Source organism: Ambystoma mexicanum, chromosome 6q, assembly GCF_040938575.1.
Source record: "Ambystoma mexicanum isolate Mex_15411 chromosome 6q, UKY_AmexF1_1, whole genome shotgun sequence".
NCBI classification, from domain to species: Eukaryota; Metazoa; Chordata; class Amphibia; order Caudata; family Ambystomatidae; genus Ambystoma; species Ambystoma mexicanum.
In genome coordinates this window covers 988,983,479-989,007,714 of record NC_090937.1, presented here as the reverse complement: position 1 = coordinate 989,007,714, position 24,236 = coordinate 988,983,479, and the positions used below count along the sequence as shown (strand labels likewise).

The 24,236-nt window shown below is 44.7% G+C and overlaps 1 protein-coding gene across 2 annotated transcripts in view; it reads right to left on the bottom strand.

Annotated features, from left to right (window-relative positions):
- The window catches only part of SNX25 (sorting nexin 25), a 1,900,476-nt gene that overhangs the window by 1,115,863 nt on the left and 760,377 nt on the right, over positions 1–24,236 (bottom strand). For both annotated transcript variants that reach the window (XM_069631510.1, XM_069631509.1), the window contains exon 4: positions 18,072–18,244. In XM_069631510.1, coding sequence (XP_069487611.1) covers positions 18,072–18,244 — 173 coding nt within the window. The remainder of the gene's footprint in view (positions 1–18,071; positions 18,245–24,236) is intronic.

Sequence of the window (24,236 nt, the reverse complement as noted above, 5' to 3'; positions counted from 1 at the left end):
CTTCAATCCGAACGGGAGGGCCTTGAACTGGTAGTGCCGTCCTTGGACCACGAACATGAGGAACTTTCGGTGTCCTTTTAGAATGGGGATGTGGAAGTACGCATCCTCCAAATCCAACGACGACAGGAAATCGCCTTCCTCCAGCTGTCCCAGCACGTGCTGGAGGGCGACCATCCGAAACTTCTGTGCCTTGATGTACTTGTTCAGTCGTCGCAGGTCCAGGATGGGGCGCCCTCCTCCTTTCTTCTTTTTCACGAGGAAATTCCTTGAATATACTCCGCAGCCCCCAAGCCTTTTCGGGACGAGCTCGATGGCACCTTTTTTGAGCATCGCCCTTACCTCCAATAGCAGTTGAGGGACGTGATTTTCCTTCCTGGCCACGGGTGGAATGCGGGGGCACTTTAGAAATTCAAGGGCTCGCCCTTGGGCCAGGGCGTCCAGCACCCAATGGTCGGTGGAGATGGACTCCCACACGCTGACGAACTTCGCCAGCCGGGGTGCTTCGGTGGGGGCCCGATACCACGGTCGGTTCAATCTTGCTAGGAGGACGCCTTGCCGTCTTGGCCTCCCTGGCGACGACGGCAGGGTCCTCCCGACTTGCCTCGTCCTCTATAGGCTTCCTGCGACGAGGAGCAGATCTCTTGGCGGTACGTAGAGGAGCCACTGCCGAATCCCTTGGAGGCACCCCGCTTGCCTTTGGTGCTCTGAAAGGACAGCCTTCGTTGCCAGAGAACGCCTAGGGCCTTAGCTGTCTCCGTGTCCACCTTGATGGCTTGAAGGGACTCTTCCACTGTTTTCCCAAACAGATTGTTCCCGTCGAATGGCATGTCCAAAACCTTGGCTTGTACGTCCTGGCGGAAATCCATCGCCTTCAGCCACCCTCGTCGTCTAAGGCAAACGCTGTTGCCTAGCTGGCGCAAACCGGTGTCGACAATGTCCGTTGCCACCGTAATGGCGTGGTCGGACGCCACTTTGCCTTCTTGCAAGATCTCCAGGGCCTCGGCCCTCTTGTCGTCCGGTAGGAAGTCCAACAGGGGGGGCGATCTTGTACCAGAACTCCCTGTCGTAGCGGGCCACGATCGCGAGGGCGTTGGCCGCCTTAATCGTTGTTGCCGCCGACGAAATAACTCGTCATCCCATTGCGTCCAGCTTCTTTCCTTCGCCGTCCGGCGGGGAAGTTGACGTTGAGGCCGATGCCACCCCCGCTTTCTTCTTGGCCGCCGCTGAGACGACCGAGTCAGGGGTCGGTTGTGCCCTAAGGCACAGAGGGGCCGCATCGGAGACCCGGTACTTCTTCTCGTACCGGTCCCTCTTGGCAGGCGTCGTAGATGGGTTCTTGAGAAGGGTGAGGCCCTCGTCCCAGAGGTCATCCATCAGAGGCACGGCGAGGACTGTTTTCCTCTTGGCCTCGCGCCGTTGGTAAAGGAAACCTTCCTCCTTCTTCTCTTCGGAGCTGAAAATGCTTGGATGCCCTGGCGATCATTGCATTGAAAGATCCGATCTCGTCGGGCGGGGAGGCCCGGGCTGGGGGCAATGGGAGCTCCGTCCCGTCGTCACCGCCGTCGGTACCCGTCGTGGCCGTGTCCGTTCCCGTGTCATCCCCAGGAACGAGGGACGTGGGCAAAGGTTGAGTAGGCCACGAAGGCTGAAATGGCAGGGCTGGATGGATCCGTCTTTTGTTCGGGGGGCTTCCCGCCGGGCCTGGCTCCTCTGTCGAGCCTGGTTCCAGTTCCTCCGTCGGTGGTAAGAGCAATCTCGTCCTTATCTCTGAACATAACGATTGTATTGCCAACAAAATGGCCGCAAGTTGTCCTGCGGCTCCGGAAGCGACGGGTGACTAGGACCCTCGCCGGTGCCGCCGTCACCTTCGTTGGGATCCCTCCCGTAGGAATGGACCTCTTCGACGCCCTCGTCGAGGCCCTCTAAGACTTCTACCAGCTCCTCCTCGGATGCTGTGTCTGTGTCCACAATGGCCACCGGCCCCCCCCTCTTTTTCCACCAGGGTCTTCACGGGGGTCTTTTTGATGGGTCTGAAAGAGGCTTCCCTCCGCGGAGGTAGGGAGACTCTGGGCCCCGAGGTCGCCTCCACTGGTGAAGCCTCCACAGGCTGCGCCAGGGCCGCTGCGACTTCCTCGATAGAGGCCTTTGCCAGGTGAATCAAGGCCTTTGCCACCTTATGCGGGCCTGTGGCTTTCACCTTGGGGGGAGGGTCACCGCCTCGCTTCCCCTAGGCCAGATCCTTCAAGCTCGACTGGGGCCTCTCCAGAAGCTTCGCCAGGTTCTCGGCCTTCCTCTTCCCTGAGCCATAGCGTTGTTTCGTGGCTGATGGCGCTGGGGAGGATGCGCCCTGCCTGGCAGCCGAGGAGCCCGACCGTTCGGCGCTCCCGGTGCCTGCGGACTCGCGGTGCTTTGCCTTCTGTTGGGCCCCCGTCGCCAGGGCGCCCTCACAGGACTTAGAAGACCGCTCAGACTTCTTCTCACCTGACAGGCTCTTTCCTTCCAGCCAGTTGGAGAGACGAAGGTGTCGGTCCCTGATGGTCCATTCCGACATGTTCCCGCAAAATGCACAGTCCTTCTCCACGTGCGTTTTGTCCTCATGAAGGCAGTAGAGACATTCGAGTGCTCGTCCTCCTTGAACACATTCTACAGCTGGCATCCAGGGCAAACCCTGAACAGCTTTCCGGCGTCGAGCTTCCTTTCTCCTGGGCCATGTTCGGGTAGGCCGCAGAAACTCCTGGACTCCTCCAAGAAGCGTAACTCAACGAAAGCTTCACCCTTGAGGGGCGTAGAAAAATCTGACACGAATCCCCGTTAATCGGATGTAGAGACGGTGGAGCTTGAGGCTCTATTTGACCGAAAAATGAGAAATTCTCTTTGAAAAAGCGCAAAAACGCAGCAAAAGCTCAAGAGCTAAACACGAGGACTCCCAACACTTGAGCGTGTGGTAAAAATCTGAGGATGGCTGCCAGGGGAGGGGCTTACGGAGAGGGCATTCATTGGCTGTGGGCAGTATGACCCAGAGATCAGTGATTGGTTACTACTAAGAAAGACAGATCAGAAACGAAACTGATATTGATTTTTTATTTACCGAGGATTCCCGGCTTGACAACGGGGAATATTCATGAGCATGTGAATCCATGCCAGACCCCATGCTGGAGAATAGTTATGCTTCAGCACATTGATGGAAAATGCCTGCTGCTCCAGACCAATCACTGCCTGCCATTGCATGGGCTGTGCCAAACGCTGAACCGAGCAAGGACCAGCAATTGAAAAATCCACAGCAATAACCCCTCTTATCATGAAACGGAACGGCAAAATCCAGCAGCTCACCATACAAATACTGAAAGCACATGGTCTCATTCCAAAATGGCAACCAGCCCCATTGAAGACTTCCTTCACAAATATAAGACTACAAGGTCTCACTCCAATAAGATCACAGCAGAAAATAACTTGACTATTTCCACCCAAATAGGGAGTGGACACCTATCCCAGATCCTATATAAGGGGAGATTCCCAGAGTGGCAAAGTACAAACGGGAAGCAGAAGAGAAGGTGATTGCTGCAGAGGAAGAAGCAGAGTGAGTTGGCAAGATGAGGAGCCAGATCCAGCTTAGAGGCCTGGGAACCGTAAGAGGATGAGTACAGCTGAAAGATCAAGAGTTGCTCCGAAGTATGGACAAGCTGCAGTGGTAGACACACTAGAGAGACCTGGATCTTCCTTGCTGATGGCGGGAAGGGCACTATATCTCTTGAAGAACAGGGCAGCGTGAGAACAGCAGCGTATCCCTTATAGAAAAAGAGAAGGGGGAGAGCAGTATATCCCCTTGTAGGTGAATAGGCTGCTGTATCCTTAAGGAGTAGGAAGGGCACTATAAACCAAGTACTATCCTTCTGGTATAAATTACAAATTGCGAGTTGGGTGCTTCGTTCAACATAGACAGCATTCTCATTCCAGTTCTGCCTCAGTGAAACCCCTGGGTGTCCACTTGGATGCCACCCGTTCACTAACAAGGAAGGTGAACTCCACTGCATCATCGACCACTTACACAAATGAGCTAATAAACGTTGCCAGACAATTCCTTGCCCCAACCAGCTGTCTCACCATTCGGATTACTGCAATGCCCCCCACGCAAGCACCTCCAAGAAGAACATCGGAAAGTTGCAGACGATCCAAAACAATGCCCTCTGCTCTGCCCTCAACATCCCAAAAAGAGAACACATCTCTTCAGAAAAGAGGTATACTGGCTCCCCATTCGGGAAAAGATCATTTTCAAAACTTTCTCCACTACACACAAGTGCCTGTCCCATTCAGCTCACATCTAACTGTCAAAAAGAGACTACATGGAATGCTTGTCCAGACCTGTGAGATCAGCCTATGCACACTGCCTTGCCAAACTGAAATAGACTAATTAGAGGAGGGGGCTCAAGCCTCCCCACGGTGGCGACATATCACTGGAACTCTCTCCCACCCGCTTTAAGAGCAGAGAACTCTTACTGGCCCTTTCGTAAAGCACTGAAAAACTGACTGTTTGCCTAAACAACACTGAACTGCGTTGCTTGCCCAATAACGCCGGCTGGACTCAGAACTTCAAGTTACCTGTATGTAAGCTTTTTTTCTCCCTATGTACCCACAATAAGTGTAACTGGTTGCAACAGCGCCTTGATTCCCCTGGGCGGCTTAGGTGCTTTGCAAAAATAAATGATAAAAAATAAACAATGTGACTGATGTTGGAACCAAGAAGTGGCTGTGCGATATATCCTGCAGACTGTTTTATGTTGAGAGGATCTGGGGTAGAACAGTATACCCATGACCCAGATGCTGTATTTGACTCCTGCTGACACTGCTGAAATAGAACAATCCCAAAGAGAGAATCCCCTTTTCGTTGTAGATAAATCCCTAGGCCCTGTATATGTTTATATCAACCATCAAACTGACTGTGAGAAGCTAGAAGAGCAGGCTTCGGAAAACAAGCTCAACAGAAGGTTCAAATATAGAAGAAATATGTTGAGAAGAGGAGTTTTGCAACTAGTAATAAGGAAAATCCTCAGTAGATACACCTAAATGAAAGTTATTTCTATGAAAGAGCAACCATTGATCTAAAGGATTGGTAAAATATTCTAGAAAAAAAACAGAATTTTGGTGTATGCCATGCCTTTGTGAAACTGTACCACCAGATGAAAAATGCCTTCCCTGGCCTCCTCACCTGTCTAAGCCCTCCCATCACAGCTTGTCTGGCTACCATGTATGGATTTACATTAGCAATGGGAAACCATTTCTGCAGAAGGCCCACCCTCCTTGTTACTTCAACAACCTTTCTCCTGGTTCGTTCCCTTTAAAAACCCAAGCCACTCTTTGCGTGTCTATATGGCTCTGCTGTATCTCGCAGAAACAATCTCAGTCATCAATGATGTTATTCCACCAAGGAGATGTTTGAACCGTTGTGCCATCATAGAAAGGGGTGGTGAGCCCGATGGCTGCCTTTACATGTTGTGTGAAAGGAGTATATCTGTGGACATGGCAGACATTACTTATGTGTTAGACCAAGATACCACACGTTTTGCATTCCAATTGAAAGGGCAAAAGCTATAGAGACTCTTCATCCCCTTTGTGGCCCTTCCTCTCACACACTTACAGAATTATTAACTTTTTATCTAAAGCTCTGTGCGCCTACAGCTTGCAACTGACTCATGTTTGTGGTGTTGTGGAAGACTTCTTGGGAAAGTGAGGATTTTAGCCCAATGACTGATTGCCTGACAAACTGCATTCTTTGCCCAGCAGGCATTCCCTGAAGGGCAAAAGACCAAGGTGTCCTCCATGGGCAATCACTGGGCAAAAGCACCTGCGTAAGGCAGGGTGACAACTCAGACTCCCCCATGGTTACCCATGTGGGGATCGCAGGCAGCATGGTCTCCCAAAACCAAAGTCCCATGGCTCACAGAGCAACCAACATTTAAAGGAACAAGGGGATTAACCAGGCAGTTGTTACCTTTACCAGATAAGGGAGTAAGACCAGTGGGTTTTGGATGAGGGTTACAGGCAAAGAGAACCGCAATGTAATGTAGCTCTTGGTGCCCTTGACAGGCTTATAAAAGTCCTAAAAATATTTTTGTTGATTCTAAGTAATCACAACAGGCCAGTTTTGTCTCTGATGTCATCTGTTGCCCAACATGAACATCCAAATCTCAGCCTCATACACTAACCAAAACCCCTTTTCCTCTAACTTAGCTCACTGCAGAGGGCCTTCTACTATAGCAACCATCTACGGCCTCACCCTACCCTTGCAAAATTGCAAAAGTATCCACCATTTCAGAAACATCAACCTTGCTCTCCACCAACGAACCACCCAAACCTCTTCGCTGGTAGGAACCAAAATGCCAAGAGACATTGAAAATTTCAGGCGTCACGCTACAGAAGACCCAATATTAAAACATAACATGCTATATTGAGTTGAATTTGAGTTTATCAGCGCATGATTCAAGACTCCAGTCATGTGCATCAGTTCATTTGTTTCGACATAAAGGAACCCTATATATTGGATGTGAAAAAAGCTGTTTAAAGAAAACGTTTTTTTTTTTTTTAAATTTATTTATATATTTATTGTGATATAACCTCATTTGGGTTTTTTTTCACATTCCAAAAAAAAAAAAAAACAGTACATATATACACATATAAAAAATAAAAAAAAAACATCATATTCATAAAATATATCTAGATAACATTCCCAGATTGCTTCATCACAATTTTGTAAAATTAGCATATTAAAATTCATCACATCTATGACTAGTTTACCTATGTAAAAAAAACAGTTTTTCCCTAATTATAATAGATCAACAGTATTCTGACGATATAAAACCTGTCTTTTGCAAGACCCTTAAGATATTTATGGTCAATTTTATTTCATGACCCGCAATCATTCTTTCCCAAAAAGCATCGGAGGATAGTCTATCCAATGACCCAACTGAATTCCCTAAGTATTCCACCCTAATTTTCCAGGTGCCTTTACAGAATCTTAGCAGATGCTCTAACGTTTGTTTACTTAGATCTGAGCATTCCGTGCATAGACTACAAGCCCCTTCAGTGATTCCCCATTTAGTTAACACTGATCCGGTTTTAATCAAGTTTAACCGTACCCTCATAAAATTTTGTCTTCCTTTTGGGTTAGGGAACTTCATCAAGTATCTTGGTACTACACCCTGTTTTTTCCCATACTTAAAAAACCCTTCGCGAACAGAGGTTGATCTCACCATGTCCCCTGTTGTGATCCAGTCTCTCAAGGATAAGGACTTCTTAACTTTCAGTGGGTTTAAACTCAGTGTTAATTTATCTGTTTCACAATAAGTTAGCAGATTTTCTGCTATCTTTTGGAGTTCTGTCAAAGTGAGTGAGGAATTTAGGTTCATATTTTCTAGGAGATTTTCGTATAGTGTGTTAGTCATTGGCGTAATAATAGACCTATACAAGGACAAGAGTTTCCAATCAACTGCGTATTTTAGAGATTTTAATCCAAGTTCGTATCTGAGAGTTGTCGTATGTAGTCCTTTAGGTAATCCCAATACCTGTTTCCAAATGTAACCTTCTATTTTCTGCCAATCTATTGACCACAGTAAAGGTTTAGATTCAATCCCATACAATAGTACTGGGATTACCTTGGCCACATAAAAATGTATGATGGGCATGATTGTAAATTTGCCATAGAGGCTGGCAATCTTCTTCATCTGAGCTATTAGTTGTGTTCCTTTAGCCAGGATTTCACCGTACTGTTTCCCAACTGTGGGCTTCGCATGCACTGTGATGCCCAGGTACATTACTTCTTTTACAACCGGTATCTGGTTATTGCCAATTGTCCACCGATATTTTGTTTCTTTGCGACCTTTCTGCTCAAAGATTACGATCTTAGATTTGTCAGGGTTAACCACCAGGTTGTTTAATTTCATGTACTTATCGAGGGCGTTCAACAATCTTTGTAGGCCGATGGGAGACCTATCAAAAAGGACTATATCGTCCGCATACATAAGCCATCTAACGGCCAAGGACCCCACCTTAGGGCTAATTAGTGATGAGGATTCTAGGGCGGCTCCAAAATCGCCCAAGTAAAACTTAAAGAGAAAAGGAGCAACCATACAACCCTGTCTGACCCCCCTATCTATGTTTATGTGTTCTGACAAATAGCCATCCATATTTAATCTTACCCTTGCTGTGTTTTTTTCGTGAAGTTTTACTAGTATATTAATTAAAGTTTTGGGTGCCCCTTGTTGTTCCAACTTACTCCATAATTTATCTCGATTTACCATGTCAAATGCGCTTGACAGATCGATAAATGCTCCATAAAGGCTTCCTTTATTATTTTTATCTTTCAGATTTGATAATGAAGCTAATATACCATTCAAGGACGTTGAATGGCCTTTTCTGAATCCAGTCTGCTGTTTGGGGATTATGTTGTTTTGTTTCGCCCATGCTTCAAGTTCTTTTAATATCAGACTAGTAAACAACTTGCTTTCTACGTCAAGCAGTGTAATTGGCCTGTAGCTAATTGGGTTTTTACGATCCCCCTTCTTGAAGATCGGGATTATAATTGCAGTCTTCCAAGAAGACGGAATTATTCTGTTTGCGATTACTTTATTGTACAAGGTATATAAGATTTCAGCCCACAGTGTCTCGTTTCCTTTAAGGACTTGGTTAGTTAGTCCATTTGGGCCTGCAGATCTCGACGCCGAGGATTTTGTGATCAAGTTTAGAATATCCTCTTTGTCAAAATTTAAACCCCAGTTTCCATTGTCACTTATATATTTTTGTCCTCCCACTGGTTCCTGATATTTTGTACCGAAATAAGTTAATCAACTTGCTTCCGACACATTATTTGTCTGAGCAATGGTTTGATGTGTTTGGGTAGCATTTATTAGTGACCAAAAGTTTCGCGAGGAATTATTTTGTAAAGCACGCAGCATCTCTTCCCCATCTTTCTGCCATAGTTTTCCTCTATGCTGTCTAGTCCAGCTCTTCAAATCATTTTTAATTTTTTTCGATGCTATTTCTAGTTCTAGTACATTTTTGGCCTGTTTCTTAGCAAGTCTTAATTGTTTTTGCGTCTCCCGTTTTTTTTCCCAAACTGCTTCGTCGAAAAAGTGTTTGTGTACTCGCTGCAAACCCTTTTGGGAACTTGACGGGGGATCGACTGACCATAAAAATTCGTGAAATCGTGATGGGTCACAATGCTGGTGCAAAATATTTAGTTCTCCCAAGTTGGCAAATCCATTCAGGGTTTTATTTAACCGCTCCCCTTTTCTCTTGTATTTTGTCAACCGATTTTTCTGTGCATTAACTTCTACTTTTTGGTCCCAGATTTCTATTTTTTCCTCACTGAACCAATTTAAATGAGCAACTAATCGCTTGTGATCACTTGTTCCACCATCGACCACTGAAAAATGTATACAGGTGTTAAAACATTCGGTTGATAAAAGCATATAATCCAGTGTCGATTCCGAGGAACCCCTCTCCCACGTTGTGACAGATGGAACATCACCTTCTATAAAGCCATTTAGGAATTTTAAATTCCAGTCCTCAAAGAAGGTCGACCATTTTCTTCCATTATTTGTTGATTCTTTCATTTTCCCTGTATGGGATTTGGATTTGATACATTGGGAATTTAAATCTCCTGCTACCAATATATGTGCGCTAGAGTGCATTATATTGATGTCACAAAGGATTGACGCAATTGATTCTAGAAATTCAGAGAGTTTTTCCCTCACGGGGTTCCAGTATAGATTCACAATTATTATCTCCTTACCCGGAGAACCTTTGGGGGAAGTGGTCACTCTCACCACCAGTATTCCTTCCTGTTTGCAAGGTAGCATTGTTATTTCTTTGAATAAAATCTTTCTACAGGCGATCAGCAAACCTCCCGTCGGTCTTCCCTTGGCTTTGCAGTTAGCTGGTTGTCCTTTCAATGCAAAGCCTTCAAGTTCTGGGGTGTTTACTAACCATGTTTCCTGTAGTAAGATCAAATCATTTCCCCCAAACAACAACGTACTCATTTTATTATTTTTAAATGAACTGGATCCCCGAGAGTTCCAACTAGTGATTCTCAATTTGTCACTATTAAAGAGACCTCTGTGATACACCCAACTTCTGACAGACTTGCATAATTATCTCTGGTAACATTGACCAAGATGATATTTGTGACCCACCATTAATAGTATTTTCATTTTTTCCCCGGTTGGTTTCATGCAGTAAGGGGATGTTTCCCTTGGTTGACTCATATTCCTCAGTTTCGATCGTTTCTATTACATGAGATGGCAATTGCTCATATACTTCCAAACCCACCTCCCTTAGTCTTTCTTGTAGGTTCAAAAAAGCTTTTGCCCCCAATTTAGAAACAAATCCAACTTCCACTAAACTAGTACATTCTGGCTCTGGAAACCGAACATATTCAATGTCTTTTGTTGAAAATAAATATAATTCTGGAAGTTTTTTAACTAATGATAGAATTGAGCTCCTGTTCAATGGTTTACCAGACTTACGATTTTCCTCATTAGTAAACCACAGTCTCGGGATTGCATATGGATTCAGATCTTCTTGGGGATGTATTGTTCTTTCAGTTACCATGTCGGAGGATGAGTTTCCCGCTGGGATATTTATAGTCTCTTCTCTTCTTACCTCTTTGGTTTGATCGTGGTCATCCGTATTCGATATTGATGTTTGAATGCATGTTGTATCCTCTGCAAGACCCATCCTAGAACTTTGGGTGGTTACCAAATCACTGGTCTTTGTTTTTATTTGGTTGAATATTGGAGCGATTCTTAAGCCAGTCTGGGTCTGCATTGGTGCTTTAAAAGCTTTTTTCTGTTTTGGAAGAAATATTGGAGCTGTTTTTAACAATTTCCCTGTGATCTCTGATCTAATCAAGTCATGTCGAGGTCGATTTCTATCCAGATCAGCTGTTTTTTCTTCTGTTTGGGTACTCGTTGATTTCTTTACCGGATGTACTTCTCCCTCTGCTTCCGGAGTGCTATTAGTCTCAAAACTTTCCCTTTGTTGTTTTCTGGATTTATTTATCCCGGCAATTCTTTCTTGTTGTGGAGAATCGTTACCTTTACTTCTACCATCTTTATCCAATATATTTTGGTTCTCATTGATTTTCACAGGATCTGAAATCCCCTTAACAAAGCTGTTTATCTTTGATTTTTTTGATCCAATATTCTTCACATTTTTTGTTTTCTTTTCTTGTCGACCTTGTGACTTTGAATCTGTATTATTTTGTTTTTGATTCTTCCGCCTTTCTCTCCTCCTTCTCTTGTAAGATTGTTGCGAGCTCTTCTTCCACATGTAGTTGTTTACTGCCTCATCTTCAAGATTCTCTATAATTTCCCGTCGATCTTCCACCAGCTGTTCCACCGTTGACTCAGCAATTTGTGCTAATCGGCAGAATTCTTCCATTATTGATTCAGATAATGGAGTATCATCCCCAAAGGTGCTCGTTTCAGGGACTAAATTTATAGTTTTAATTGCTAGATCTTGGTTTAATGAGGGAGGCGGTACTTTTCTTTCGTTCATTTGCAATAACAATTCCTTTATCTCCTTGTTCTCACTCATAAGAGAAGTCATTTGGTGCTTAATTTCCATTAAATCTCCACTGTGCTTTGTGTAACCATCTTCCATCTTTGTCATTAGGGGCAGGACTGAACAGTTTATTACATTGTTTTGACCTACGACTGAAAATTCTAGTTGTTCAATATCTTTTGTCATTTCCATTAAGATCCCTGTATGGGTCTGCACATCTCTTTTTAGAAGTCAAAGACTTTCACCAAGGAATTTAGAACAAAATTTAAAGCCGAAAGAGAGGAGACACCATCATTTGGGTCTTGGTTCTTGTTTCCCTGTATCATATTCGGTATTTGCACTGGTAAATCCAGTAGGTTTCCATCAAACGCAACCGTATCCCCTCTCGATGCCAATGTTGAGTTTAATCTTTCCTCATGCAATTGTGTATTCTGCACCGAGTTCAACAGATGATTTGGGGTCTTTAAAGGTTCCGTAACTAGGATGGATGGTTCAGATCCACTGATCTCCGTTTGTGAGTTAATGTTTTGATTAAAAGTTTTTAAAGAATGTGGTGTAGGTTCATTTAAATTTTCTTGAACTGGTTTCTGGAAGTAATAATCAATAGTCCCTTTTATATTAGTTGATGTCAAGGTGAAATCTTTCATCTTGAAATCTTTCACCTGTCTGAATGGGGTGTTCCTTATTGAGTCTCTTATGATTTCTCCCTCCGTTGGTTTATCCGCTTGAAGTTCTTGATGGATTTGTGCCTCTATTATATTGTTACTCCTTGTCGAGGCAATCGGAGTTTGGAGATTAACGGGATTCACATCTTCATGCAGGGATTTTTCGATGTAAGAGCCATCCCATTCTGGAGCTCTTAAGTCATCAACGTGTTGTCCACTCCTTAAATTATAGCGGGCCATTTCTTATCCCTTCGTTGATTCAAGATTAGGCCAAAGAACAAAGGGGGATCAAAGGAGTAAAATCTCCCACAGTCTCCCCCTTTTTATTCACTTTTATTGCCTAAACCCGGGTCCGGCCACTTCCTTTCTACTATCCACTCCAAGTTGCCTAGGCCCAAGTTGCCTAGGCTCCAAAATGTCTATTGGCAAACTGCAGATTAACTCAGAGTTATCTCTGGTTCACTCATTAAGGAGATTAGTAAAGGGGCTTGCAGCCCAAAAGCACTGCTGTCTAATATAAACTTAAATGACAACAGCCCACCCTTTATTAACCCCGATATTAGTGTTTGTATACTGGCACAAACCCAGAATTCGCTCACTGTCTCATTGTCTATCCAGCAAGCTCAGGTTCATGCAAAAGTACTGTCGGAGTTAAATAGAGTTAATAGAGCTGATCAGGCTGGTTGTCACTAGTTTGACAATATTGGCCACACGTTGGTACTAGTACTATTACTAGCGTTTATGTGTGGCCCATCGAACGTGATAATTTATAGAAATAGCAGTTGTAGCAGAGGTCGCCGCCGCCGCGGGCTGCTTCAAGCTGCTTCAAGCCGTTGCGAACTCTCACCTCTGTGGCCCGCGAGTATGTAGTAAAAGAATGCTGGGAACGCTGCTTTCGCTCCGTTCGCTCCCACAGGCTGCTTCGAGCCGCCGCCTCCGCGGACACGCCACGCCACAGACACCCGCCTCTGCCTCTGGGCGCGCTGATCTCAATCTTCACTTTTCGTTTTCATTTTCTGCCGTCCGATGCCGTCGTCTGCGCGAACGATGGTCCGGGTCCTGCGGGTCCTGCGACTTCCTACTAGAGGAAAGGACCCACACAAACACACGTACACACGCACGCTTACTCAGCGCTAGCAGTCAAAGCAGTCAAGCCGCACTGAAGATCTGTACCAATGGATACTGTGCACAGAATGTCAGCCGCTTCCGACTTCCGACAGTCTACCCTAATCACACACCTCTATGCCATCAGGAATGAGAACTTAGGTTTTTGGGCATATCACTTTCATCACTTTCATCGTTGGGTCCAAATGTTTAACATTAAACTAAGAACATTATTCAGGGTCCTGTGCATTATCTTTCACAGATATCATTGCCTGCAAATGTTGAGTGGCATCAAATGCAGAGTAGAGCTGGCTGCATCCGAAAAGACCTGCTACTAGAATGGGCCAATTTTAAATATAGGACTATCTCAGTGGATGATGTGATGAATCCAGGGAATTCGTCCCTTCTCCACAAGGGAGAGCCACCCTCTTTGGGACTAGAGCGGAGAGCCTGCTTTGCTTAACACTCCCTAGGAGAAAGGGCAAGAAGGATCCCACCGGGGGTGGCTCCCTCTTAGAGGATAAGGAATCCCCAAGCAGGTTTTTCAACTTATCCTCCTTCATATACAGAATACGATTTATTTTTTGGCGATATGGGTGTTTGGCAGAGCAATAATGTACAAGGATGTTTAATCATAACTGGTGTGGTTTCGGACCCTTTATTGTTGCCATCCTTGCGTGAAGCATAGAGCCAATGGGTTACCCCATCTCTTTGCTGGGAATACCAAAGAGAGACGTAGACCTGCAGAGTGATGCAGAGGGGGGTGGGCAGTCTCCTTTGAGGTTGAGCCTGTAAATCGCACCACACAGAGTGGAGAGTGCAAGAGCGAGAAAGCCCACAGAATGCCGCCTCTTGCACCAAGACAACGAGCCAGAGGAGCTTGGGCCCGCTGAACAGAGAAGACACACGACCAGCCCAGAATCGGTCGACCAGTGCCTACTGGAGAATACTAGGTCCTGTTGAGCACAAACAGGAGGAACTGATGCAAGCGAATCAACGAGCAGGACCCGAGGAAAACCAGAGTTGCGGTACCGCAGCGGGCAAGAAGACTGCTTCCCCCGATGAATGCTGCCACAGAGCGCAACGTACACAGTGGGACTCGCGAGGTGGGTGGCAAGGCCTGATGATGGGCCAGGATTGGGTGAGTTACAAGATAACCCAAGAAGGGATGAGAAACCCAACATCCCAAGGAGTGGTGAGATATCAGATACCCCAAGAAGGCGTGAGTAACCAGACAAGGAAGGGGGGGGGGAATCCTGAGAGCCCAAGATGGGGCAAGTCGCAAGGTACCCCAAAAAGGGGCAAAAGGCAAGAGAGCCCAAAGCAAGGGGGAATGAGAGGAAATCCTAAGGCGGGCTAAGGAACAGGAGACTCAAAGACTGGGTTGTAACAGGTCAAACACCATGGCAGGGCTCGCGAGAAGGACCCCAAGGAAAGGTGCAGTCAACAATCCTCATGGCCAAAGAGATAGCAGAGAAACCCCAAGATGGGGTGAGAGATACAATAGTTGAGGACTGGGCAATTACAGGTCGACCCAAAGGAACAGATATCGTTACTCAAGGCAGAAAGAAAGGATACAGATACACTGGACAAAACTGGAGCTTGAAGTATACGACTAGGCAGGCGTAGAAGGTATAGACATATTTGGGTGGAGGGCACGATTAAGCACCACCAGGAAAAAAGAAGACTAAAGAGCCACTCCGAACTGTATAATCAGGCACATGGCCTGAGAGAAGCCTGAGAGACATTTGAGTCGGGGCAGAAACTAGCCATAATTAATAGGGTTAAAAAAAAATCTCTTCTTGACCTTTCTGTTTGACCTTATGTTAATTTTGTATGGTAGTGCTAGGGACAGAACTTAGGTAAGACTGGTTTTGTACTGAGGATGGGATTTTAGTTGTAATTATGAGCACCCTTTATTAGTTTCCTTAGTTAAGGCAAAGAAACACCTTGGAAGTAGGGACAGAAGATGCCTTATTTTCTTTAGTATAATAAAATCCATGTTGCAGAACAGGACCTCTTGTCGGTCTCCTGAGCTGACTTACTACAGTGGATCAATTAATTTGGGAGTAGTTTCTTACCGGAAACTCCATTTCTCCAGTGTTGGTATCTTTCATAGATTCACATGCTGTGAATATTCCGTCGTCAGGCTGGGAATCCTCAGTTACTTTAATTTAGTACTTTTCCAATGAAAAAACCTTTGACGCCTTGAGTGTCCCACCCACATCTTTGTGGGTGCTTTTGGTCCCTACCAATAGGACGTGGAGTGTGTAGCTCCGCCCCAGCAGCTTCCCCACAGATTTCAACTTTCTTCTTAGCTGGTGGGATTCCTCGAGTTCTTCTCTTCAAGAGAAATCTTCTTTAACCTCAAAAAACAATTTTCGACAAAACAGTTAATCCGGAACAACCGACGACCCTTCGACAGCATAGACAATGAATATCGAGACCGTCAGATCCCAAAAATCTGTATTCAGTACCTGTGGTACGTGCAGCCTAAAAAACGTTTATGAGAGGGACAGGCATGTAGACTGTATATACTGCATATACCCTAATCACTCCTCAGAAGAATGTGAAATCTGGCAGGGTTTCTCTCAGCCCTGAAGAACAGAAAATATTGCCTAATTTGCTGGCTAAACGAGGGGTCGCACCCGGCGTCAGAGGTGGGCTCGAATATACAGAAAACACAACCAACACAAGGTGAGACAAAATCGTCAATGAGCAAAGGCCAGGCGGCCAAGCGACAGTCTCCTTCTCAAAAGAAACCGGTAAGCCGCGAAGGCTGGCGTCTGCGAGTAAACAGTCAGCGGAAAATCCATCGACGACAACAAAAACGGGACCATTGTTGCCCATGTCTCATACAAGCAACAACGAAGTCGACCTCTCATTCATTGTCGAGAACAACCTCGCCTACGAAAAGCAAGCATAAGGACAACTCGCCCACAAAGACTCCCTCGGTGAAGAAGAAACACTGCTCATCATCAGAGTCACATTCTCCCAGAGGGGTGCATGGGTCCTCTTCCGAACAAGAATGGTCGATGGCACATCCTTCGATGACAAAATCGGGATATCACTCGTCGATGGTGAAAAAAATCAAAATCGCCATGCAGCCGGAAAACATCAGGGGAGTACTCTAAAACAGTACACTCACACCTGTCAATGGGTTTTTTCCGAGGTTCCAACCACAGAACATCCTGAGCAGCCTATTTCAAAGTTGCAGGAGGAAAGCGTACTATCCTGTGCTAAAGGGATACTAAGAACCTCAACAGAAGAACCAACAGAACCAAGGCAACTCCCTCTAAGTGTATCACCCATAAAATACACTAAAATCATGCATGATAAAAATCTGCAACATGAGAACATCAGATTTTGATTCCTAAGAGTGCCCGGGAGTCATAGATTCGGACTCTCAAGAATGCACGGTAGTCTAATCTCACTCACAGGACAGACCTTCCATACACCCCCAATCAAGAGGGGAAAGAACATCAGTAAGGCAGCAAGCCATACACCTTGGGTTTCCTTCTACACCCTCAGGAACAGGGGGGTGAAGCCAACATACCCACTATTAAACCCACAGTCTCCACTATCCCTCCAAATACGGTCAACTTTGCATGGTCTATTGGGGCAACTCAATGCCAGGCTACCACCGCCTCATCCTCAGGTGATCACAATAACAGGGGAGACCAAGTAGCGCCTAGTCAACAGGCCCAAATGGTTCAAGGCAGAGATCAGGGGCACTCATCCTGAGACCACGCCAAACGCCTATGTTCAGCGCACAGGTCTCAATCTCCACCCAGGCCTCCTCCTCTACATACAAGTAGTCAATAGTAGGCGAACAATAGCAAGGGGAGCCAGTGGGCACAGATCCAAGGGACAGAAGGTCTTCCACCACATCGGACTCCCCTCGCAATAACGAGCAGAGCACAGTGTTTGGAAATATCCAAGCGTTGTAAATGTTTTTTTGTATTGAATTTTTAGCATTGGCCAAACATTGGGGATTGCAATTTGAACAATTTGTATATCCTTGAGGTTACAATTATTTCTTTCATTTTTTTTAACTTTATTACAAAATTGAATTTATTTATATAAATATTTGAACATAGTAACCTAAAGTTTTGTTTGCTATACAATACTTGGTGTGCAGGGGATGCAAGTGTCCCACAGCCAGTGGACACTGGTTTCTTTACTCTTGATATTGTGCAACCCAGTGCCAGGGTTGTTTTTCTCCCCTGCACCTGCTACCAATAAAAGTATTATTTACTGTTTGTTGAAACACCAGGTGTCCTGTACAATAGATCTTTTGCAAATGGCAGAACCTAGGCAGTATGGAGAAACCTGCAGTGTGTACTAATCGATGCCTGGGTTAGGGAGGGATTGGCACTTCTAGAGGAGACAGGGACAGCTCTAGAGTCGTAATCAGACATCCAATGAAAACCCTTGAACTGTCTCAGGGAATTGGAGTAAGTATTATTTCAGCCATCTGTGGCATGCTACTGAGTAGAAAGGACAACCCATAAGGAAAGTAAATAGAGGAGAGGGAACAGAGGAGAGAAAGAGGATATGAATGAGAGAAAGCAAAGTCCAAAAGGAACAGAGGAAGAGACGCATAAACATGGAGGACAGTGACAGATAAGAGGGAAAAGAAGATCAGTGGAAGATTCACCAAAACAGTTAAGCTTAGCACCGCTCTAGATGCATACTTCTGTGCAAACCAGCAGGCAGAATCTTGCAAAAATCGGTTCTCCCCACCTTTTGTCGCGAGTATTTCTGCCAGCACTATCCGCAAGCTGCGTGACTGGGCATCCCTTGAAGGTAGGAGACAGAACACAAGAACGTGAGAACAAGTCTGCAGGAATCGGACTTCCTCGTCTGGGCTTTTCAAACCGGGATGAAGCGCAAACGGCCTGGGCATTTCTTCGAGTCTGAAACAAAATGGATAAAGGGCGGTGAATCATGATGCAGTAAACATGTTCGTCATACCTCGTACATGCTACACAGCCGTGGCTTGTCTAATAGATACCCGTTTAAATCCAGATCTCTAACACACATTAACTAGAACCTTGTACCGTCCTAAACGCATGAAGTAAGAGACATTTGGCAGCAGTACTGAAGAATAATAGCAGACGGCTGCTGTAGCTGGCAAGAGAAACATCCGCCAACCGACAGAAGCACGAGTATTAAAAAACATGACCATGCATCGTACTATTGCAATGAAGATTTGCCAGATTGCCTTCGCTCGTGTTTCTGTCCCCACCGGCGACACAAAACCTTGTAGCGATCAGACAACATCTTTTATATATTCAATCTCTAATCCACAGGCAGGTATTTCATACGTGGAATGGACATACTAATCGGATATATTGACACACAAACTGACCGCATTAATCTTCACCAGACCAAGTGACGTTCACAGATATTGAAAATATTCTCAGAATAGTTGCTCGGTCCTCTTTGACTAATGCCACCACACTCACAACTACACCACATTCCTTTCTTCAATAATGGGCACTACAACACACACAAGCTTCACCTATGATTATATTACAATCATACAATTATATAGCATTCAGCATTGTGTCCATACATTAAAGTCAACATATCCTTTCAAAAGGTGCAAGCCAGTGAATGTCATTAAAACAACAACTGCTGAAGGGGGCAGAGCATACCATGATTCCTTATGGGAATCCAGGACGAAGATACAGGCAGTGTTTTTCAGAAACCTATGAGACCAACGACCTGAACTCTGGCATGATTCCTAGAGCCCAATTATACTAAGTGCAACAGTTCCCTTTCTCGGGTCATCCTCTTATTCACATTACATAATGCATTGCATTATTGGTTTCCCCTTGACTTTCTTCCCATGCTCTCTGTTAACAGAATTAGGCATGACCCCCATGAAAAACAGAAAATATAGCTTAATTTGATTTATAAAAACACTTCAAAAAGCAGAGCCTTACCACGAGTACAGCACAGTGGGTAACAGAAGAGCAACAGTAACGACATGAATATAGCTGAAGCCAAGGAAGAGGGTGCCTTGTTGAAGACCTACTTTTCAAAATATACACTTTCAGTCCTTTTCCATAGAGAGAGGGCAATGGGGCTGGACCGAGCCCACAATAAAATATCAATATCGATATCATGCTTTCCTGGTCACCTATGTCTTTCCCAAAGACCTGCCATTTTGTTTCACTGGTACTCCCCAGGCCCATCTCCCTCTCCCCTCAACAGTGCAGAAAGCCGCAACCACCTGCTGTTCACCCAACCACACACCCAAGCTTACTTTTGTCACGCCCTGCTCTGCCAATGGCTTGAAAAGAGAAAAGGGTCTCGCTCCCTATTTTCTATGGCACTAACCATCTTTGCTCCTGTTTTTTCATGGGAAATCGGGCACACACAATAAGCATAGAGCCCATTTATCAACCAAAAAAAAACAACTTTTCAAGGATTTGTATCCAGGAGTGGTACGAATTCAGACAGCAGATGAATAATCACCCCAAGTGTCGGGAGTGTACAGGGCTAATAATGGCCCCCAGGCCCTTGATTCGTTTGAGCCCACCTTCGGCTCTGTCTGGCTGGCCATTACTTTCCCTGTATGCCCCCAACATAGGGGGTTATTGCTGTATAGTGCCTGCATTCAATGCTGTTGAGCGACCAGGAACCAAGAATCTCACTCCTTCAACTATATAAAGGGAACCATCCATCACATACAGGGTGTAGGTCTTCATGCACAAAACAGGATGACACCCAGACTGATAATCTGTTCTAGAAGCAGCACGCGGAAAAGAGCAGACACCACTGCCAGACCATAAAGGGGTTTGCAACACTTTCTCATAGGGCTGCAGTTGTTTCCTGAAGAAACTGAGTGCAGGCACCACATAGTCTCAAAAGGCGATCTATGAGGAGAATAGTGTATGTGTACGTGGAAGCCAGACCCCTATGCACATCTATGGATAAATGGGACCATAAACCCATCAAACCAAGGGGAATAAATACTTGTGACAACCTTCATCAGTGTTAGCTTATCAAACAATATTTCTCTTCACAATGGAATTGCGTTAAACAGCAAAAGTGAAACTGTTTCAACACGTAAAAGGACCAACACGTCTTTTTCCCTTTAAAAAAAATAATTTTCTTAAATAGTAGGAATAAAGACTTCCATCCCATATCCCGCATCCCCTTTTTCCTTTTTTTAAAGGCAAATGTCCCCCTCTTTGCCATGTTTTACCTACCTTGTCTGCAACCTTATGTATGCCTGTACAGAACACCCATTAGACATGAAAGTGTTGTCAATGACGGCTGGCCTTTTTAGTTTTTTCCTATTAGGTGGTGCCACTTGCACGCCAAAGTTATTGCATTGGATTATAGATAAGAGTAGAGATAAGAGGGAAAGGACATGTCAGGGCGGCACACAGCTTTTGGGTGCTTGGTTATTTACCCACCATTGATTGCTCATGGCAATGCTTATCCCTATGACTCTTCCCACTACCTGCCCATCCTCCTTCAAACACATCCTCCTGGAAAGTTTTTGAACTAGCTCTATGTGGTAGTTCAATAAGGAATATTGAGGCTTAGAACCACCAAAGATGAAATCTGCCAGTCACAAAGTCAAAGTTATAACTTTTATTCTGTACAGATACAAATATAAAAAGAAAGCAGACACCGTGAGGGGAGAGTGTACTGAACATTACAAATTTCACAGTATTTATACTTTCTTCCCCAAGCCCGGTTACATTGTCCAGCCCCTCTTCAAGTTACACAGTTGCTAAAGTTCATGCCCAGTTCACATAGCAAATACAGCATTGTTGTTCCCAGGTTTAAGACACAATCCTTTAAACTCGAAATACAATGATGACAAACTTTGCTTTTCTTGACCATGTAGACTCCTTCTTGTTTTTGAGCTTTAGTGTAAGTCTAGTTCCAAGAGATGAGCACAAAGGGTTTCTCCCAAAGCAGATGGCTTTAGTTGCTTTGCATTGTGTTTCATTGTTTGAATGAAGATGAGGCTTGTAGACACAGATAACACTTTGAATGGCAGTTCATCTTGATTACAAGGTCTCTTTGCACTGAACAAACATTCTGCTCTCAGCAGCCTTAATGTTGACATAGGCTCAAAGTTCACTCTACTCAGTGATAGCTGAAAACATAGTTAACCATTTCAGGACAGAAAGCAGAGGTTAGAATCAAAATGGCAGACGTTTCTAAAATGGCGGCTTTAGTCAATCCTATTCAGGGCATTTTTAGACACAGTTTTCTGTACAATGCGAATGTGCTTAGGCCAATGTTCATAACCAGATGATAGTATGCGAATATGGTTTAACAAACCCTCCTTTTGGCCTAAGCCAAGAGCATCACTCAGACATTTGCACTATTCAAAAACCATGCATCAATATCCGTACATCCTGAATCACATTCTTCAAAAACATCAATCACCATTAGCTATTTGATGGTAATATCCTGCATTACTAAGGCATAAGTATCTTTCTCAGGCACACGTAGCCTAGATCCTATTGTACCCATTGTTTGTGCACAACATCCTTCTATCATTGAACATATGACAGGGAGACATTGTACACAACAACAGAACAGGAAAATACCAAGAATTATCTTAAGAAATGCAAAGATTTTCCAACCCCATGATTGCAACAAATCCCAGAAACAAGTACTAAGATTCCAGTTTCCCTCTGAAACATGTACTTCAGTACTCAAGGCATGTACACTTTGAATTGCCTTGAATATAGTAGGGTAAGAGTCAGGTACAAAACAACATGCAGATCCCACCATTTTGCATGCCCCACCACGCTCAGCTAGAATTATGTCTAACACCATTCTATTTTGAAGGGCTACTAACCTAATTGTCTTTTGCTCTAGCGTCATGTTGTACAAAATATCAGTGGTCCTATTGATGGTCTTTTCCAGTACCTTTGCTAGCCTTTTCTGATATCCTCAGAATTCATTATTTTACCCCAGAATGGCACGAAGGATTTTGCTACGGCACCCAAGACTTGTAAAGGTGTATCACCATTCTCATCCCGCCTTGGACGAGCTTTAGAGATTTCAAAGGTGGTAGAAACATATACTCCTGGCAATAATATACCTAAGTAACAAGTACCCTGCCAATCTCTGGGTAAACAAGGGTATGTCTCATTGCCGCAAACAAAATACACAGGGTCTCCTACATACAAAGGTCTGTCCTCACTAGTTAGATTTTCAATACTAGTACAACCCTCAAATGTACCCTTGGCTGAGAACCTTCTCTTTGTGTGCAGAAAGGAACAGAATTGGGACTATTATTGATAGTATAAGAAGGAGGCATGGCATCCTGGTTGCCTACGGGAGCCATTTTGAAGGAGATCAATGATTGAAAAGGTCTAGAAAGTCTATCAGAAGGCCTAATAGAAGCACCATTGAGCTTGCTCCTATTCGAAAAGAGAAAGCATCCTAAAGGTGTTAAGACTCATTTTTCAAATTCATTGAGATTAGTTCCATCAAAATTCCCAGTAATACTATCGTTCCAACGACCAAAGAATAGTGCTCTAAGTGAGGCATAGCAGGCAGTGGTTAATGGAAGAGGAGGAATATTCCACCCCAGTCCCTTTTCCCCATGTTGCGGCAGGTGTGAACACACCCAGCAATTCGTTTTATTCACAATCGCATGGATAGCGTTCATAACCATTAAGAGAGTGTTATTATGGTAACCCTGTCTATGTTGGAAATCTCGAGGAGGAAGAGTGTGCAGATGCACGAAGGCTGGAGAGACAGTGGGGATTTTTTCAGTGGGTAGCAGAATATCAAGCTGATGCACTCTGTCCAGATACCAAAACCCAAGTTTAAATACAATTATTAAGCAAGTTACTACTATGACCAGAAAACAGTAGGTCCTCAGGAACCAAGACATTTGATGGGCAGATTCATCATTACACAAGTGACCAATATTTTTTTCAGCACAAACGAGTTTAGGAATAGGGATTGTTTCTCAGAGTCTGTTTAGAAGCCTCTCCGTTAGGCTTTTGTTTCTAGCTCATCCATTGGTGGCTTCCAAACCACGTGGCTTTTGTCGGTCCCTTCCTCTTATTTGATGCAGCAGAGGAATGGCAAATGACTGATTCAACAATAATTTTCTTGTAGGTACAGCCGATGCTGTACTGTAAGTCTAATTGCTCGGTCTCAGATCGTACCTCAAGACTCCAGGTACGGTGTGATCTGCAAACAGAGTGTCGTCGTTTCCTGCAGGCAATGAGGACAATGGAGGAGCAGAAGCAAGATTGCTCAATGGTGAAAAAGAACTTGCAGAAGAAGCAACAATCTCCCCAGGTCCCACGGGCTCAGGAAGGATTTCCGGGACACCCTCTGTATCAGTTAGAACAGGATTGTTGTGAGAATAAGGGTCATCAGTTCCCTTCTCCTCGCCTCTGTCATAGGCCAGAGGAAAACAAATCTTCTTTGTATGTGTCGCGTGAATCCAGTTCTTCTTGCTGGTCACTCGGATGGCAGTCTGCGTAGCCAGGAGGACTTGATGCGGTTCTCTCCAGCATGGTGCGAGACAGAGGACTCTTTACTTTCACGGGGATCCAGTCACCAGATCGAAGTCGATGACCTGGAACCTTGTACTTTAGTGGGAGGGCTTCTCGCACCTGTTGATGAATCAAATACAAGTTCTGAGTTCACTGGTCACAATAGTCAGAAAAGTACATTTTCAATATCTTTCAGTAATCTGGGCTTTGTGATCTTAAAAGGGCATAGAAGGGAGGCCAAAACTACCCCTTGGTGCCGGGGTTCCTTTGCCACGTTTGTGCTGTAGGCATACTATGATTTACATTAACCTAAACAGGTTCTAATAGTTTGCTAATCCTTCTGGCACATACAAGAGTTGGACCACGAGCCATTGTCACCATAGGGGTAACATAAGCATTCGGC